Source organism: Lepidochelys kempii, chromosome 6, assembly GCF_965140285.1.
Source record: "Lepidochelys kempii isolate rLepKem1 chromosome 6, rLepKem1.hap1, whole genome shotgun sequence".
Classification (NCBI taxonomy): domain Eukaryota; kingdom Metazoa; phylum Chordata; order Testudines; family Cheloniidae; genus Lepidochelys; species Lepidochelys kempii.
In genome coordinates, this window is record NC_136385.1 from 15,344,509 (window position 1) to 15,360,841 (window position 16,333).

The 16,333-nt window shown below is 45.2% G+C and overlaps 1 protein-coding gene across 3 annotated transcripts in view; it reads left to right on the top strand.

The window, feature by feature from the left end:
- Positions 1 to 16,333, top strand: part of LOC140913799 (membrane-spanning 4-domains subfamily A member 15) — a 44,620-nt gene that overhangs the window by 18,803 nt on the left and 9,484 nt on the right. For 2 of the 3 annotated variants that reach the window (XM_078853493.1, XM_078853492.1), the window contains exons 2-4: positions 8,303 to 8,585; positions 13,755 to 13,880; positions 15,695 to 15,751. In XM_078853493.1, the coding sequence (XP_078709619.1) occupies positions 8,303 to 8,585; positions 13,755 to 13,880; positions 15,695 to 15,751 (466 nt within the window). Of the gene's footprint in view, positions 1 to 5,519; positions 5,714 to 8,302; positions 8,586 to 13,754; positions 13,881 to 15,694; positions 15,752 to 16,333 lie in introns of those variants that run through there. The other variant, XM_073350596.1, reaches the window with a different exon arrangement.

Below are 16,333 nucleotides of genomic sequence, written 5' to 3' on the forward strand. Positions count from 1 at the left end.
TACATTGTTACAGGGGTACTTATTAATATTAACATTGGGATAACTTTAATGTTAACATCAAATCTATTAAAAGTAGCTTGTTATACCATGCCTTTTAGTTACATAATTTGTTTTTGAGGCCAGTGTATTCAATGTCCTCTTTAAATCTTTGCATAGGCTTTAATTTAATTATATCCTTGGGGTTTTAGTGAATTAAAAGGTAGGGGTGTCATGCATGTAAGCAAACCCCTTTTGTATGGGTCTTCAGATTTCAGCACTGCATACACACATGAAAAGGTTTGGGTGTTTTTTCTACTTAGGGTTAACCCTCTCATTCTTAGGGTTGACTTTTTCCACCTTCCTCTGGAGGGTCATAATTTGAGCCTTTTGGTTTCAGGTAGTTTGTTTGCTGACCAGGTATATCCTTTATCTGCAGCTCCTTTGTGCTGTCATTTATGGGCAGTTCTCTCCTTCCTCTATCGGTTAGATAATTTGCATCAACACAGACGCTTTCTGACTTGCTTTTGGATCCAAAGCCATCAGCAGCTCAGAGACTCGGTCTTAAAAGGGAAACAATCAACTTTCACCAGAGTTTTGATTACTTTTAACTTTTAACTCCTGCTTCCAAAACACACAGCAATCTGAAAAAGAAAACCCAACCTATTGTGGCTCCTTTTGGAGCCCTAATAGGATTTTAATTAAGTAGCATTTTTTTTGCATTTCTTTTACCCCTTCTACAATATACACTGTACATGTCCTGGGGAAAATGCACATTCCTTCCATAGTTTAACTTTTATAACTTTATATTAGCCATATCAATTTTTACATAAAGTGTAACACTTTTGTGCTCAGCATTTTCATGTACCCTTATCAAAGTGACAGCCTGATTACTCAGAGCCACCTCAAGGCTCATTGTTTCTAACATTGCTTCTTTGTGCACCACACCCCAATGTTGCTCCAGAGGGGCACTGTTTTTTTTTTTTTAATTTTATTCTTTTACTACAGCTCTTATCTGCTATTTTGTTACCAAAAAACAAATCCAGAATCTCTTTCCATTCTCCTGGGTTTGACTGCCCTGCTGCAGCCATGACTTTGATCTTTAAAAAGATATTGAACGTTATAAAGCATTGAGATACCTTAAGGGTTAAATGCTAAATACCAAAGCCAAACACCACTAGTTACCTGCATCTGGCAAAAAGAGTCTAAGTTTTGCAACTTTGAATGAAAGATTCAAATGGATTTTAGTGGTATTATTTAAAAACAAAACCAATTTATCTTAAACCTATGAAACAGTTTTACAGACCAGGAGTGTTGATTTAGGTCCTTAAAACCTCACATATTTACACAGTATATTTACACACGCATTCTTTTATTTAAGATCCCTTACACTGCTTTAGTTTTTTACACAGCTGTACATAGATTACATTTGTATACGTTTGGGGGCAGTTAAGTTCCAATAGAAACCCCTTAGTTCTTTTAGCCAGTTGGCTAAATTGTTCATAGTCAAATGATTTAAATCAGATTGTCTCTTTGCCTGGCTTATTTACAGACATTCCTTTGGAAAAGGGACCATTTCCCCTTCAGAATGGCTGGAAAGAAACCAAGAATTTTCTTTCTAGAATACTTTTTTTAAAAAACATTTTTACAAAGTTTAACTGCTTAATTCCCTCCAGCCCCTGCAGAGTTAGCTTCTTACTCTCTCTTCTTAAATCACTTGCTTATCTGTTGCCAGCCTACTTGTCTGGGCCCAATCCTGCTTTCCTTGCTGAACCAGCCCTTTTCATGGACACAGGCTTTGTTCCACTATCAATTTAGCAAGGAAGGTGGGCTCCTTAACTAGTCCCAACACCTCCTGGTCCCTTTTCTTAAACATTTTTCTTAAAATTGTGAAATCACAACTATAACCCACAATCCTATATCCTTCAGAGAGTGAGGTCTTACAGAAATCTACTTCTTATTTGCTCACGCTTGTGCTGGTACTTACACAACACAAAAAGTCTATACCCACTAAAAACTCTGCCTGACAGAGCAGGAGGGGGGAATTCTAAGCCCTCTACCTTTTGGTCTTGATCCTGCTACGACCAAGGGTATATTCACCTATGCAATTTTTCCCTGACAGACAGGTAGGAGCGAGGACTGTAATCCTCCCCCTTATGGCCCGGCACCTCTACAACTGGGAGTGTATATACCTAGTGTGGCAGAGCTCTGACCTTGTCCCCGTGGGGCCCATGCTTCCAGGTGGTTTATGCTAGCCTCAGAGGCTCACCAGGACCCTCCACATAGCACTTCTCTCTCTAGGGCCAGGGTACAGTCTACTGAGCCCTTTTCATCATACACCAGCAAGGAGGTTTGTGAGAGAACTCCCACAGTCTCTGTGGTCCCTACAGGTTTATTCAAGAACAGTTTAGCCTCCTGTCCTGACAGGGGCCTGTCTTCCCCTCCCAGGAGGTGTTTCTGTAGTGACAGGTTGGGGGGAACCCAGGCCCGCCCTCTACTCCAGGTTCCGCCCCAGGGACCCTAATGGCAGCAGCTGTTGGCAGCCAACCTTTCACTGCCAGAGTTATTACATTTCCCTGGGCCACTTCCCCACAGCTCCCCAACTTCCTTCTCTTAATGTCTTCTTCTCCCTTTCCAGTGGTTTGAGGGTGTCTTCATTACCCAGCCCTTCAGCCACACTTCCTCTCCTCTGGCTCCCTCCAGCCTGACTGGAGTGAGCCCTTTTATAGTATTAGAGGGGCCTTAATTAGAGTCAAGTATTCACATTAGCTTAACAGCCTTGCCTGACTCTTTGCAGGTTAATTGAAGTCAGGTGTTCACCCTAGCCTGAAGCAGCCCCTGCTTTGATCAGCCAGGGAACAGAAAACTGCTTATCCAGTGGCCAGTATATCTGCCTTCTACTAGTCTGCTGGTACCCAGCTGGCCTGGGTCTATCACACTAGACAGTTTGTGTATATCTTCTCTGTATAATTTTCCCCGACTGACAGGTCAGAGAGAGGACTCTAATCTTCCCCCTATTGCCCAGCACTTCTACCACCGGGGGTGTGCACACCTGAATGATCGATCACTTTACACGTATGGTATACCTTTTAGCAGTATTTTCAACAATCACAGTGCATGTCTTCTCCCGTTTGCAATTCTCCACCAAAAATGTTATGCTTCCAAGAAGCACATGGGATCTTTTTCAGGGGAAAAGGCAATACGCCACGTTTATTGAAGAGACAACAATTAGCATATGTATTCAATCACACCACCCACCCATCCACCCACTGTCCCACCAGTTGATGTTATAGTTACCAGTCCAGAGTCCGGATCAATCTAGTGGCCAGCTAGGTTGATCACGTGTAGGGAGGAGCTGGGTTCTGTCAGTCACGACACGGTGCTCCCGGGAAGTCTTGGCAGGACAAACCCAAAGTTTCATAGCAAGGTACCCTGTTTATATAGTGATTTTTTCTTCACTGGGACCAATGAGTTTTGCTCTGTCATGCTGTAATCAATTGGGGTGCTTGTTTTCTTAAATTGTTTTTCTCATCCTTTATCTTGTTCTTTCATCAAGTCTCTCAGGGAGTTACCCCATGCTGGTTTTGATCACTGCTATCTTGTCCCCACTGATAGGTTCCTGTCTCATCTTTAGAGGCATCAATCTGCCTTCCTCTGACATTTCAATAGGGGCGTGTTGCAGCCTCCTGGCACCCTTGCATCTGTCTCCTGTGCTCCCTAGAACATCTGGTTCAGTGGCGGCCTTCACACTTAGCTCTTAACACCCATTTCTCATTCAAACACAAAACAGAATTAATTTACACAGAACATTTTGAACAGGAACATCAAATTGCAATGCAAAATAAAAACAATCATGGCTACATTATTATCTTATTATTCTTTATCCTTCATTCTAAATTATACAAAATACAAACATAAAATCCTACTACTACACGGTGTGTCTGTGTGTATACACATATGGTGTGTGTTTGTACACGTGGGGGAATAGGGAGGGGGTGTATGCCTGTGTATATAAGGGTGTATATGTTGGTGTGTGTTTGTAAACACTTGGGTGGGTGTGTATGTTACCCAGGGTTTTAGAACCCAGGGCAGTTGTAACTTAACTGTTTGGGATTTTTAGGTGGTATTAGGAATAAATCAAGGGGGGCATAATTCATCTGTCTGATACATGATTGATACACACCAGAGTGCTTTTACCTAAAACTACTTTTTATTAGGTTTTAAGCACATACACACATACACATGCTGTTGCAGTAGGTTCAGACCATTTTAAACCTTTATATTTACCAAAGTTAAGATGGTTTTGAGGAATCAATAACCAGGCTTCTGGGGGTCCCCCACTTCCGTTTAACTGCTGGGGAACTTAAGTGTCTGATTGTTGCCCAGAGGAAAGCTTCCTTGGACTGCTTTAAAGCACATTTTTTAATTAACCATTTTATAATTTTTTTAAATAAAGCGTATAACTTATAATAGCCTTTAGTAGGCTAACTTTTTTTCAGCAACAGCCAATAACAATTTATTATTCTGTAACCCTTCTGCCCTGTGGAGTCGGCAGCAACAAGGGCTGGGTGCAGTATCTAGGGGTTCCTTTTCACCAGTACAACACAAAACCAGCTACAGTCCCCACCTAGTGACCTGGGACAATTACACACCACCCCCAGGGTGCCCGTAAGAGGCAATACTTCCCCTCTCTCAAGCACAGAGCCTAAGGGAGATGTGATGGTATTAAGCCAATGCTTCAAAATATTTCCTCTTCTCTACTAAAGTTAGCTCTATCTTGGCTGGGTTTAGCCCCACCTAATGGCATTTGATCACTGCTTCATCACTCAAGTACTAGGCAGCTGGGTGATGGGAGTGTGTTTATTTGATATCAAGGAGATCCAGAGATGGGTATTATCTGTGTACAGCTGGCATCTAAGATCACAGAGCCTCACAATTTCTCTTAGTGGTAAATGCTGACTATGAAGTTCCTAAGTGTTTAAGATGCTTAGATGCCGCAAAGTAGGATGCTACAGAAAAAGAGAGAGAGAGAGAGAGTGCATGCCTTGGAGATGAAAAGCACTAGATAAGTACTGAATGCTCTTATTAGAGCTGTTTGGAAAAAGGCCTTTTATCCATGGCCAATGTCAATTAAAATGGTCATTTTCATTAAAATTTTCAGTGGAAAATTCCTAGTTTTCTTCGAAAAACTGAAAATTATTCAGTTTTCAGACAATTTTTTTTCTGGGTGTTCAGCTTTCCAATGAACCGTCAACAAATTTTGAGGAAACCTGGTGCTACCTGGCAACACTTTTGATGAAAAACTGGGTTTTGGAATAAACAATCAAAAGTTTTGTTCTGAACATGTCCAACCAGTTGTGGCAGTTCCCTTTAGGCAAACAGGAAAAGGAAGGGTCTCGTTTTACTCAGTAGTGACCCTGGTGGCCAAAGGGTAGTGTTGGTGGGCTCCTATGTGGAGCCCCATATGCTCTGAGCCAGAACAAATGGTGATTAGGATGCGGAAAAGGCATATGAGGAACCCGGATGGGGATGGGGGAAGGGACCAGGACTAGGGAACAGGACTTTGGAGTCCTGCTGTAAAACAGGGCAGAGAAGGAGGGAGGAGGTGAGTGTGACCGTCAGGGCAGGATTCAAAGTCTGATGCTAATAAACCCCTTCTGCATGAGCCTGTGAGAATTTCCTGGTGAGGCTTGGAGTCACCCACAGCTGGACGGAGGAGAGCAGCCGCGGTGACAGAGTAAGTGCATCGGCAAACACTCTCCTTGGGTGATTGTTAAAATTGGGGGTTGGTGGCCGTACTGGGTGAGACGGCCATGGGGATGCCCTGAGATCCTTTCAGGACTCTTGTAGGAAAATGAGGTCAGAATTTAGAGAGCACCAGATCCGATTACCTGACAAGTGGGGAAGGGAGGAGGGGGGAGAAATTTGTGGCTCAAAGCAGCATGCGCCTGTGTGAGAAAGTGTCACTTCCCAAACCTCTAGAAAATGTTCACACAGAAAGGTGGAGCAGCAACATAACTTGCTTGCATTGATTCAAGTCTTTTCACATGTCAGCTGCTCTCTGCTATTTGTAGGGTTGCCAACTTTCTATTTGCAGAAAACCGAACACCCCTGCCCCACCTCTTCTCCGAGGCCATGCCCCTGCTCACTCCATCCCCTCTCCCTCCATCGTTCGCTCTCCTCCACCCTTGCTCACTTGCTCATTTTCTCCAGGCTGGGACAGGGGGTTGGGGTCTGAGGGCAGGGAGAGCTCCGGCTGCAGGTGTGAGCTCTGGGGTGGGGCCAGGGATGAGGGGTTTGGGGTGCAGGAGAGGGCTCCGGGATAGGGCAGGGGGTTTGGGTGCGAGGGGGGTTAGGGCTCCAGCTGGGGGTGCAGGCTCTGGGGTGGGGCCAGAAATGACGGGTTCAGGGTGTGGGAGGGGGATCCAGGCTGGGACAGGCGGTTGGGGTGTGGGGGGGGGAGGACTCAGGCTGGGGGCGCAGGTTCTGGAACCAGGGGTTTGGGGTGCAGGAGTGTGCTCCGGGCTGGGGTAGGCGGTTGGGGTGCAAGAGGGGATGAGGGCTCCGGATGGGGATGTGGCCTCTGGGGGGGCAGGGTTTGGGGTGCAGATTGGGGCTCAGAGCGGGGCAGGGGGTTGGGCCATGGAAGGGGATTCAGGGTGCAGGCTCTGGATGGCGCTTACCTCAGGCAGCTCCCGGGAAGCTACCTGCATCTCATTCCAGCTCCTAAGTGGAGACACGACCACGTGGCTCTGCGTGCTGCCCACACCTGCAGGCGCCGCCCCCTCAGCTCCCATTGGCCACGGTTCCTGGCCAACAGGAGCAGCTGAGATGGTTCTGGGGGTGGGGGCAGCGCAGAGAGCCCTTGTGGCCATCCCTTTGCCCAGGAACCAGAGGGAGATTCTGGTAGCTTCCTGGATAGCGGAACCAGGTGGGGAGCTTTCCTGCGCCAACAAACCGGACTTTTAACAGCCAGGTCAGCAAAGTTGACTGCAGCTGCCAGGGTCCCCTTTTGACTGGGCATTCCAGTCAAAAACCAGACACCCGGCAACCCTAATGACGTGGCTCTAGCCAGTGAATAAAAACACAGGGTTCAGAGGTCAGACTGGAATTGATATTGTCTGTGACGTCTCCTGTCTAATAACAGCTGGATCTGGGGTGAGCATTTGGTGCTGATAAAGGTCGGTGCCTCCAGCTCTTTTGAAAATATAGACACAAGTGGTGTCACCCTGCCACCTTCCCACTCCCACAACATCCCCCAGCCAAGGAACAAAGTACTCTGGCCCGGCCAGTGAAAGGGAAACAGAAATGGGACAAAAGTGGGTTGCACAGGTTGGAGAGAATAGAATCTCTGGGAAAGAAGAGACAGTCCTGACTATTCCCATGGCCCTTTAGCCTTTCCTTCCTCTAACTACATAGGTTAGAACGGCATTTAGATTGAAAGCTTCAGGGTCTGAAGGAATCATTATGGTCATCTAGTCTGATCTCCTCTGTAACAGAGGCCATAGAATTTCTCCCCAGGGATTTTGTGCATCAAGCCCCTTAATTCCTGCTTGCACTAAACTGAATTTATGCTTCCAACACTGGATCTTGTTTTCCCTTTGTCTGCCAAATGAAAGAGCCCTCTACCCTTAGAAATAATCTTCCCACTTACAGACCATGATCACAACCTGCTTTCCAATGCTTGTTAATACTTAAAAAATATCTAGAGCCTCTTAACATGCCAAACCTAGCATCAGACCCTTTCCACACACACAAATATCCACTTAATAGAAAACCCAATTTTCCATCAAAAACCGTTTTGGTGGAAAATTTTTGGCCAGCTCTTTCGTAAATGCTTTCGAGTCTGATCCCATGCCTTTGAAGTTAACGGGAATGTTTCCTTCACTTAGATGGAAGCAACAGCAGAGTCTTTGTGCCAAAGAACCTGAGATAATTTCTCCCTCTATCAGCCCTAAGATAATCAATTGCACAGCTCAGGAAAATTCCATCCCAAAAAGTGAAAGATCCAGTAAGTTAAAAGCACCTGGAAAACGAGGGGTAGAATGGAGATAATAGAGCTCCTGGGTTGAGATTTTAAAACCCAATGAGAAAGTTGAAATTAATGGGAGTTGTGTGGCTGAATCCTTGAGTCAGCTTTTGAAATCTCAACCCTGAGCTTTACGGTGTTGCTCGTGTTCCAATTATAGCTCCAGGAGAAGGACAAAATCTTGGCAGGGACTCAAAAGGGGTTGAGCAATAGCTAACTAAGATTCCTACTCAGCTAATTTGGGGAGTCAGTGTTATTACATATGTTTTAATCTGGGCCAATCACTCTTTTATGCAGCATCTTCGTTATCATGGCAGCACCAGGAAGCATGGCCAATGGGGTGCTTATATTCATGCCCCCAAACAGCGCTGGTGTCATCCACCAAGGCCAGGGGGTCTCTGGTGCCATTTCCCAGATTCCTGAGATGGTGCAGTGTGGGCCTCAGCAGTTCACAGTCATGAACCCTGGGAACCAACCTCTTGGGTCAATGTACCCCAGGAGTCCCGCTGAACAGGTCGCGCAGCTGAAGAAAGTAGGGATGATGGAGATATTCCTCAAAGCACAGCCCAAGACCCTGGGGGTAAGTGTGATCTTTGCTCTCAGTCCATGTGAATGAGTCATGCACAGGTGACTGAATGACTGAGCATGAGCAAATTCCAGACTCCACCCTTTTCTTTTTTACTTTAACCAACAGCTTTATGGGAAGGATCAATGGGTTGTGGTCAATGACCCAGTGTCTAGTTGGCAGCCGGTATCAAGTGGAGTGCCCTAAGGGTAGGTCCTTGGGCCAGTTTTGTTCAATATCTTCATAAATGATCTGGAGGATGGTGTGGATTGCACCCTCTGCAAGTTTGCAGATGACACTAAACTGGGAGGAGAGGTAGATACACTGGAGGGTAGGGATAGCATCCAGAGGGCCCTAGACAAATTAGAGGATTGGGCCAAAAGAAATCTGATGAGGTTCAACAAGGACAAGTGCAGAGTCCTGCACTTAGGCTGGAAGAATCCCATGCACTGCTACAGACTAGGGACCGAATGGCTTGGCAGCAGTTCTGCAGAAAAGGACCTAGGGGTTACAGTGGACGAGAAGCTGGATATGAGTCAACAGTATGCCCTTGATGCCAAGAAGGCCAATGGCATTTTGGGATGTATAAGTAGGGGCATTGCCAGCAGATCGAGAGACGTGATCGTTCCCCTCTTTTCGACATTGGTGAGGCCTCATCTGGAGTACTGTGTCCAGTTTTGGGCCCCACACTACAAGAAGGATGTGGAAAAATTGGAAAGAGTCCAGCGGAGAGCAACAAAAATGATTAGGGGACTGGAACACATGACTTATGAGGAGAGGCTGAGGGAACTGGGATTGTTTAGTCTGCAGAAGAGAAGAATGAGGGGAGATTTGATAGCTGCTTTCAACTACCTGAAAGGGGGTTTCAAAGAGGATGGCTCTAGACTGTTCTCAGTGGTAGCAGATGACAGAACAAGGAGTAATGGTTTCAAGTTGCAGTGGGGGAAGTTTAGGTTGGATATTAGGAAAAACTTGTTCACTAGGAGGGTGGTGCAACACTGGAATGTGTTACCTAGGGAGGCGGTGGAATCTCCTTCCTTAGATATTTTTAAGGTCAGGCTTGACAAAGCCCTGGCTGGGATGATTTAGTTGGGGATTGGTCTTGCTTTGAGCAGGGGGTTGGACTAGATGACCTCCTGAGGTGCCTTCCAACCCGGATATTCTATGATTCTATGATTCTAAGGATGCCAAGAAGCCAGTGCCGTCAGGTTACTTGGCACTTCAGGGACACAGGATAGGTCTGACCTCTTCTTGATACTTCATTGCTTTGGGGTCAGGGATATAGACGCAGAGTTCCAGGGGTAGTGAATCGTCCTAGCTGCCCAAACAGGAAGAAATGAGGATTAATCAAGCAAAGAAGAAAAAGTCAGGGAAAGATTATAAACCAGCTGTTTCTGTAACTAGTGGAATGAAACAGCCCCATATTGGGGAGAAGAGGATGGCGATTCAACTGTTATAAATCAGTGTAGCTCCATTGTGCTAATTCACACCAACCGAGGATCTGGTCAGAGAAGAAGCAGTTCAAACCCAGTGTCCCTCTCCTAGTTACTGCAGTGCAGAACTGATTCCATTCAGCCTTGAACTACTAGTAAAATCAACCAACATGCAACTTCTATCCATCGGTCTAGAGAGATACACCAATGGTTGTTTGTTTATAATCATATAAATAAATAAATGAGTTAATAGATTACTGGTTTTAGGCCAGTAGGGACCACTGGGATCATTTAGTCTGACCTAGGCCAGAGAACCATAAGCCAGAGAACATCTCTGAATTAATTCCTGTTTGAATTCAAGCATATCTGTTAGAAAAGCATCCAGTCTTGATTTAAAAATTGCTGGTGATGGAGAATCCACCACAACCCTTGGTAAGTTGTTGCAATGGTTAGTTACCTTCAGCGTTAAACATTTTCACCTTATTTCCAGTCCAAATTTGTCTAGCTTCAACTTCCAGTGTTTGGATTTGCTAGACCTTTGTCTGCTAGATTGAAGAGCCTGTTACTAAATTTTATTTCCCCACAGAGGTGCTTATAAATTGTGACCAAGTGAACCCTTAGCCTGTTTTAGTTAAGATCACCAGAGTCCTGAGAATGGGCATGTTTGAATTATTTTGTTGCAATGTTTGGGCTCCTCTAACTCAAAAGGCATGGTCCAAAATCTCTGCTGGTGTATATAGTCACAGCCCCATTCCTTTCAGTGGAGTTTTCCCTCCCAGCAGGGAATTTGTTCAGAGGGGTAGGTGTGGTGATCCATGGGTTTCTTATATACAGTTGTCTGTAGGGTTCCAGTGTTGAAACTGATCATGGTGTCCAGCAAGTTGATGCTAGTGTGGGAGAGAGTTTAACAGACAGATGAAGGTTGTTGAAGTTGTGGTGGAAATCTATGAGGAAATTTAAGTCATTTGTCAAGAGGATGAAAATATCATTGATGTATCTCAGGCATATCATTCATTTCATGGTGCATTTGTTCAGACATTCTTCTTCAAGATGGCCCGTAAAAAGTTTAGCGTACTGGGGGAGTCATCCTAATACCCATGGATGTTGCTATGGTCTGGACAAAGTGTTGGTTGTTGAATGTAAAAATAATATGGATGAGGATGAAATGGATGAGTTTGGATATGTGCTTGTAGTAGATATCTGAGGGTTGTCCATTTTCTCGTAAATATTTGAGTCAGGCAGCTTTGCTGTCACTGTGAGGGATGTTGGTGTATTGAGAGGTGACATCCTTAGTGGTAAGGGTGGTGTTCTAAAGGAGGTTGTTGATGTTGCGGAGTTTGTGGAGGAAGTTGGTTGTATCCTGGAGGAAGCTGACCCTTTGTGTGGTGTGTGGTTTGAGGATGGTTTCTATGAGTCCTGATATTCCTTCAGTAAAAGAGTGCTGTGGCCAGATATGATATGTCTGCTTGGGTTCCATTGTTTGTGTATCTTGGGAAGCAGGTAGAAGTTCCCTGGGTTGGGTACGTAGGAGAGGAGTTTGTAGAGATTGTCTTGGAGCTATTTGGGGAAGGATGAGGTGATATCCTTACATTCCTGGGTAAATTGTGGTGTGGGGTCTTATTTGAGTTCTTCATAGTAGGTGGTGTTGGAGAGTTGTCAATTGGCCTCATTAACATAGTCGAGGATTACGATGGCAACCCCTTTGTTTTCTGGTTGGATCACTCTCTGGTTAGATTTCTGAGACTGAATGGTTGTCCTCTTGGCAGTAGAGAGATTGTGGTGGATGTGAGGGTTGTTAAGGATTTCATAGTCAATTCTTTTTTGAAGCAATCAATGTAATCACCAAGAGTGTAGTTTTGTTTGTTCTGTGGTGTCCAGTCAGATGAGTCTTTTTTTTTTTGATTGATTGATTGATCGTCAGTGGGGATGTAGTAATTATGAGTGGTGTTGTCATTGTGAAATAATTCTTTGAGGTGGAGTCGGAAGAAGAATTCTTCTAGTTCTCTACATGTTAGTATGGTACTGGGTTCTGTGGTGCAGAAGAAGTTCAGTCTCTTAGGGTATGTCTATACTGCCCGCCAGATCGGCGGGCAGCGATCGATCCAGCGGGGATCGATTTATCACGTCTAGTCTAGATCATCTAGTCTAAATCGACCCCCGAGTACTCTCCCGTCGACTCCTGTACTCCATCGCTGCAAGAGGCACAGGCAGAGTCGATGGGGGAGCAGCAGCAGTTGATTCACTGCAGTGAAGACATTGTGGTGAGTAGGTCTAAGTACGTTGACTTCAGCTACGTTAGTCACATAGTTGAAGTTGCGTAACTTAGATCGATTCCCCCCCACCCTCACCCCAGTGTAGACCAGGCCTTAGAGAGTATAGATAATTCCGCTGCAGTTAGGGATAGTCTTGATAAAATGATGATGTTCATCTGTTGTGTACTGTCAATGTTGTGGGTATTGGTGCATTTGTTTCTCCCAGAGTGGGTATTCTGGGGGTTGTGGAGTAGTTGTGGTTGGTTCCACATTTTGTTTTTAATTTGGATGCCTGTCATCAGATTTCTTTGACAATTGTTTTGGATTTTTTGCACGATTTCCAGGTAACTTCCCTGGTGGTGGTGTTTTTTTTTCTTCCAGTGTGGAGCATGTGACGATTTCTTGTTTGAGATGCTCCCTTCTGCAATATATGAGGTGCAATAAATGGTTCCTTAGTTTTTCTAAAGTTCGTCTGAAGTGCTGTTCAGCATGTTTGGAATTATATGTCGTGGTCAGAGGGTCATGATGGTGAGACATCTGGGGATGATATTTTCTGTCTTGAACTTGCTAAGGAAGTAGATGTCGCTCTTAAGTTTTGTTTCCTTTTTCTTCGTGTTGTGGAGTTTCCACTTCAGACAGCAAATTCGATACCTTCCGTTATTATATTCAGTGTTGTAGCTGTGTTGGTCTCAGTATATTAGAGAGACTAGGTAGATGAGGTAACATCTTTTATTTATTGGACCAAGTTCTGTTGGTGAGAGAGAAAAGCCTTCGAGCTCACACAGATTTGCTTCTCTGATTCATTCTTTGGTGGTGATTCCTGTCACTGTTGAGGGAGTCACTAGGGGAACCACATTTTTTCAATGGGAAATGTAGTTTCCGCAAAATCAAAATTTTCCATTGAGAAAATCAAAAACAAAATATTTTGTTTTGGGTTGGGACTTCCCAGATCAATTATTCAGTTCGTCAAACTGAACTGAAATGTTTCCCCTCAGGTCAGTTTGACATTGAAACGGCATCCACCTGAGCTGCTACAAAGCCTCAAGGAAGTTGTAGTTCAGAGAGTGGTGTAGGACTGGCTCCCTGTTCCAAACTACGTCTTCCAAGACGCACTGCGGTCTTCTCTTTTACTGGACCACTATGGTATGTCATGGGAGTCCCGTGATTCCACAAATGTAGGTGTAGTCCGGCTAGGAAGTTATCCCATAGCAGAGAATGGGGACACTAGGCACCCCAACTATAATTCTCATAAGGCAACACACTGACTCAGGTAGACTCAGTCCAGCGTTAACCAAGCCTAAATGAAATATTTCAAGTCAGTTTGACAAACTGAAACAAAATGTTTCAACATTTCCAAACTGAAATTTTTCAGATTTTGGATTTAAACAGCTGTCAAAAGACCAGAATTTCCCATCAGCTCTGCTCGGGACATTGTGCTTTGCTCCTTCACAAGATGGCAAGGAATTGGCTCCTTTTACTGCTCCATTCTCTTCCCACAGGCCATCCAGATCCTGATTGGGCTGATGCACATTGGCTTTGGGGGTGTGGCTGCAGTTTTTGTCGGATACAACGTTTACATTTCCATCTCTGTTATTGGAGGATACCCCTTCTGGGGAGGACTTTTTGTGAGTAGAATAAATGAAAACATCTATGAAATGATGGCATGGCCACTTGGATATATAATTATTGTCTATGATTAATGCTGTACCGATATATGAGGATACACATAAGATAAACAGAGGGCAAGACAGACACTTCCAGGATCCTAATGCACTTCCTAACATGAGTGAACTAAATCTAATAAAACACTAGTGAGTTAGATATTATTTTCCCCATTTTACAGATGGGGAACCTGAGGCACCAAGGGGCTAACAGAGTCACCCAAGGTAATGTAGTTGAATTGTGGCAGCACTCGGTATAGAATCCAGATCTCCTGATTCCTCCTCATTTACTTCAAACTTCCTGTATGTATCAAGAGGCAATGCAGACTGTAGCTATGGTTATCAATAAGTAACAGATACCTAGTACCTCTCTACCAAAAGAAACCCACAAAGGCAAAGAGGCAGTGTGTGGCCAGCTCAGGAACCTGCAGCAGATGTTATTCAACAGGGATATAGTAGAATGTTAGTCCATCCAAACTGGCACTTAGTGTCCTGTCACACTTCCTGCTGTCACTTGGTAGATCATTGGCCCATCTAATGTGCAGACCCATTTCCTGCTATTGCTCAGCAGATCATTAGTTTGCTGTCCTGCAGCAAGCAGTGCCCCATGTGAGGCTTAAAAAATCCTTCCCCACATGTCACCTTAGACCCCCAATAAAACCAACCCACACACACTTGAAAGACAGGTGCCTTCCACCAACTACCAGCCCTGAGTGCCACTCTCAAAATCCCTGCTACCCCACCTTGCCTGTTCTACATGTCAGGTGTCCTGGCTTCTCATTTTTGACAATCTGCTCACCCTCTTCACCAAAACTGTCTTGTTGGGCTGGTGTTAGGGGCCAAGCTGCTGTGAAGTCCCTGCCTTAGCCCCTCTGCTGGGCTGATGTTGGCGCTCAGACATCCATGAAGTCATTGCCTCAGCACCTCTGACTACTTGGATGATGTCAAGGTCCAGGCCTTGGTGAGGTCACTGTCTGAGCACCTCTATCTTACTAAGCTGAGGTCAAGGCTCAGGTCTCGTCCCTTTGCAACACCCTTGGCTTATTTGGGCCTTGTTAGGGTTTGTCTGCCTTGAATGGAGGGAGGGGGAAAAACCTTGGCTCATCAGCAAAAAGGACAAATCTCCTGCCAGGTTCCAAACCAGAGACCATTCAACTGTCAAGTGAAAATGGTGACTGATCTGCCACAGAAAACAGTGTGGAGGTGACAGCAGGGGGCACTGCAGGTCTGGATTGAGACATGTTAGCACAGCTGGGAGGCTGGGGAGGACAGCACTGGAACAGCAGGGGGTACTGCAGGTCAGGCTTGAGATGTGGAGCTGCTCAGATCCCATGGCGATGGAAGTACTATAAAATCTCCATAGGCAGACACATAGGCAGGGGATGGCACAGCTGCACTGGGTGGAAGGTGGGGTGAGGAACCTGGTGACTTCCTGAGCTCTTCTCAGGACCATCCAGTCACTGCTCTATTTATGGGGAGAAGAGCAAGTTCAGTTGTCAAAAAGGAGCAAGAACTCAGAAGGAGGAAAGAAGAGGAGGAGAATCTGGGGGGAAGGATTATGACATGGGTGCCACCTTAACTGGATTTAGATGAACCTGGATGGCAGCATTATTTGATGGAAACTACTCTCCAACACTTGGTATAATTATTATGACTGCCCCAGCTGAGGGAAGAGTGCCATTCTTTCCCTTTGCTTCCATCACATACAGCCTGTCTTGGAGGAGTGATCATTCTTGTAAGTGTGAAATATGAATGACGGTTTTCTCTTTCCTGGGCAGTTCGTCATTTCTGGATCCCTCTCGGTTGCAGCTGAGACTCATCGCAACACCTGTTTGGTGAGTTTCTAGATATTGTTTCCTCCTCTTCCCTAACGTGGGGGATACTCAGAGTTTAGCTCTGCTTCGCCCAGGGCACTGTCCAGGAAGAGAGTTGCTGATGAGAGAGCAGAGAGTTTGTTCATCAAGAACATGGTGAAGGAATGTTGGAGAAGGAGAAGGTGGGGGAGGTAATATAGTTTACTGGACCAGCTTGTGCTGGAACACGTGTTGGAGAGGAAGACAGAAGAGACAAATGAGGAGCCGAAGGAGAAAAGGGGCTATTTTAAACTACTCCCTGCTGACTGCCTCAGTATTTTTAACAGCAGCTTGTGGCCCAACAACTACCTTCAATTTTTCTATTGACTAATAAACCTCAATTAGGAGCCCAATAGAAAGGAGCTCAATAGAAAGTAGAGCTGCAAACAGCTGCTGAAAAGGCAGCCAGACTACCAGGGAACAAAAGAAAGACAAAGGGTCCAGGGAGTCTGCAAAAAAAGGGGGGAATTCAGAAGAATTAAAGTAGCCAGAAATATATTCAAAATAGTAAAGAGAAGGGGACTTCCAGAGAGGCCGCTATGGAGTAAAGCACTAAGTATCTGT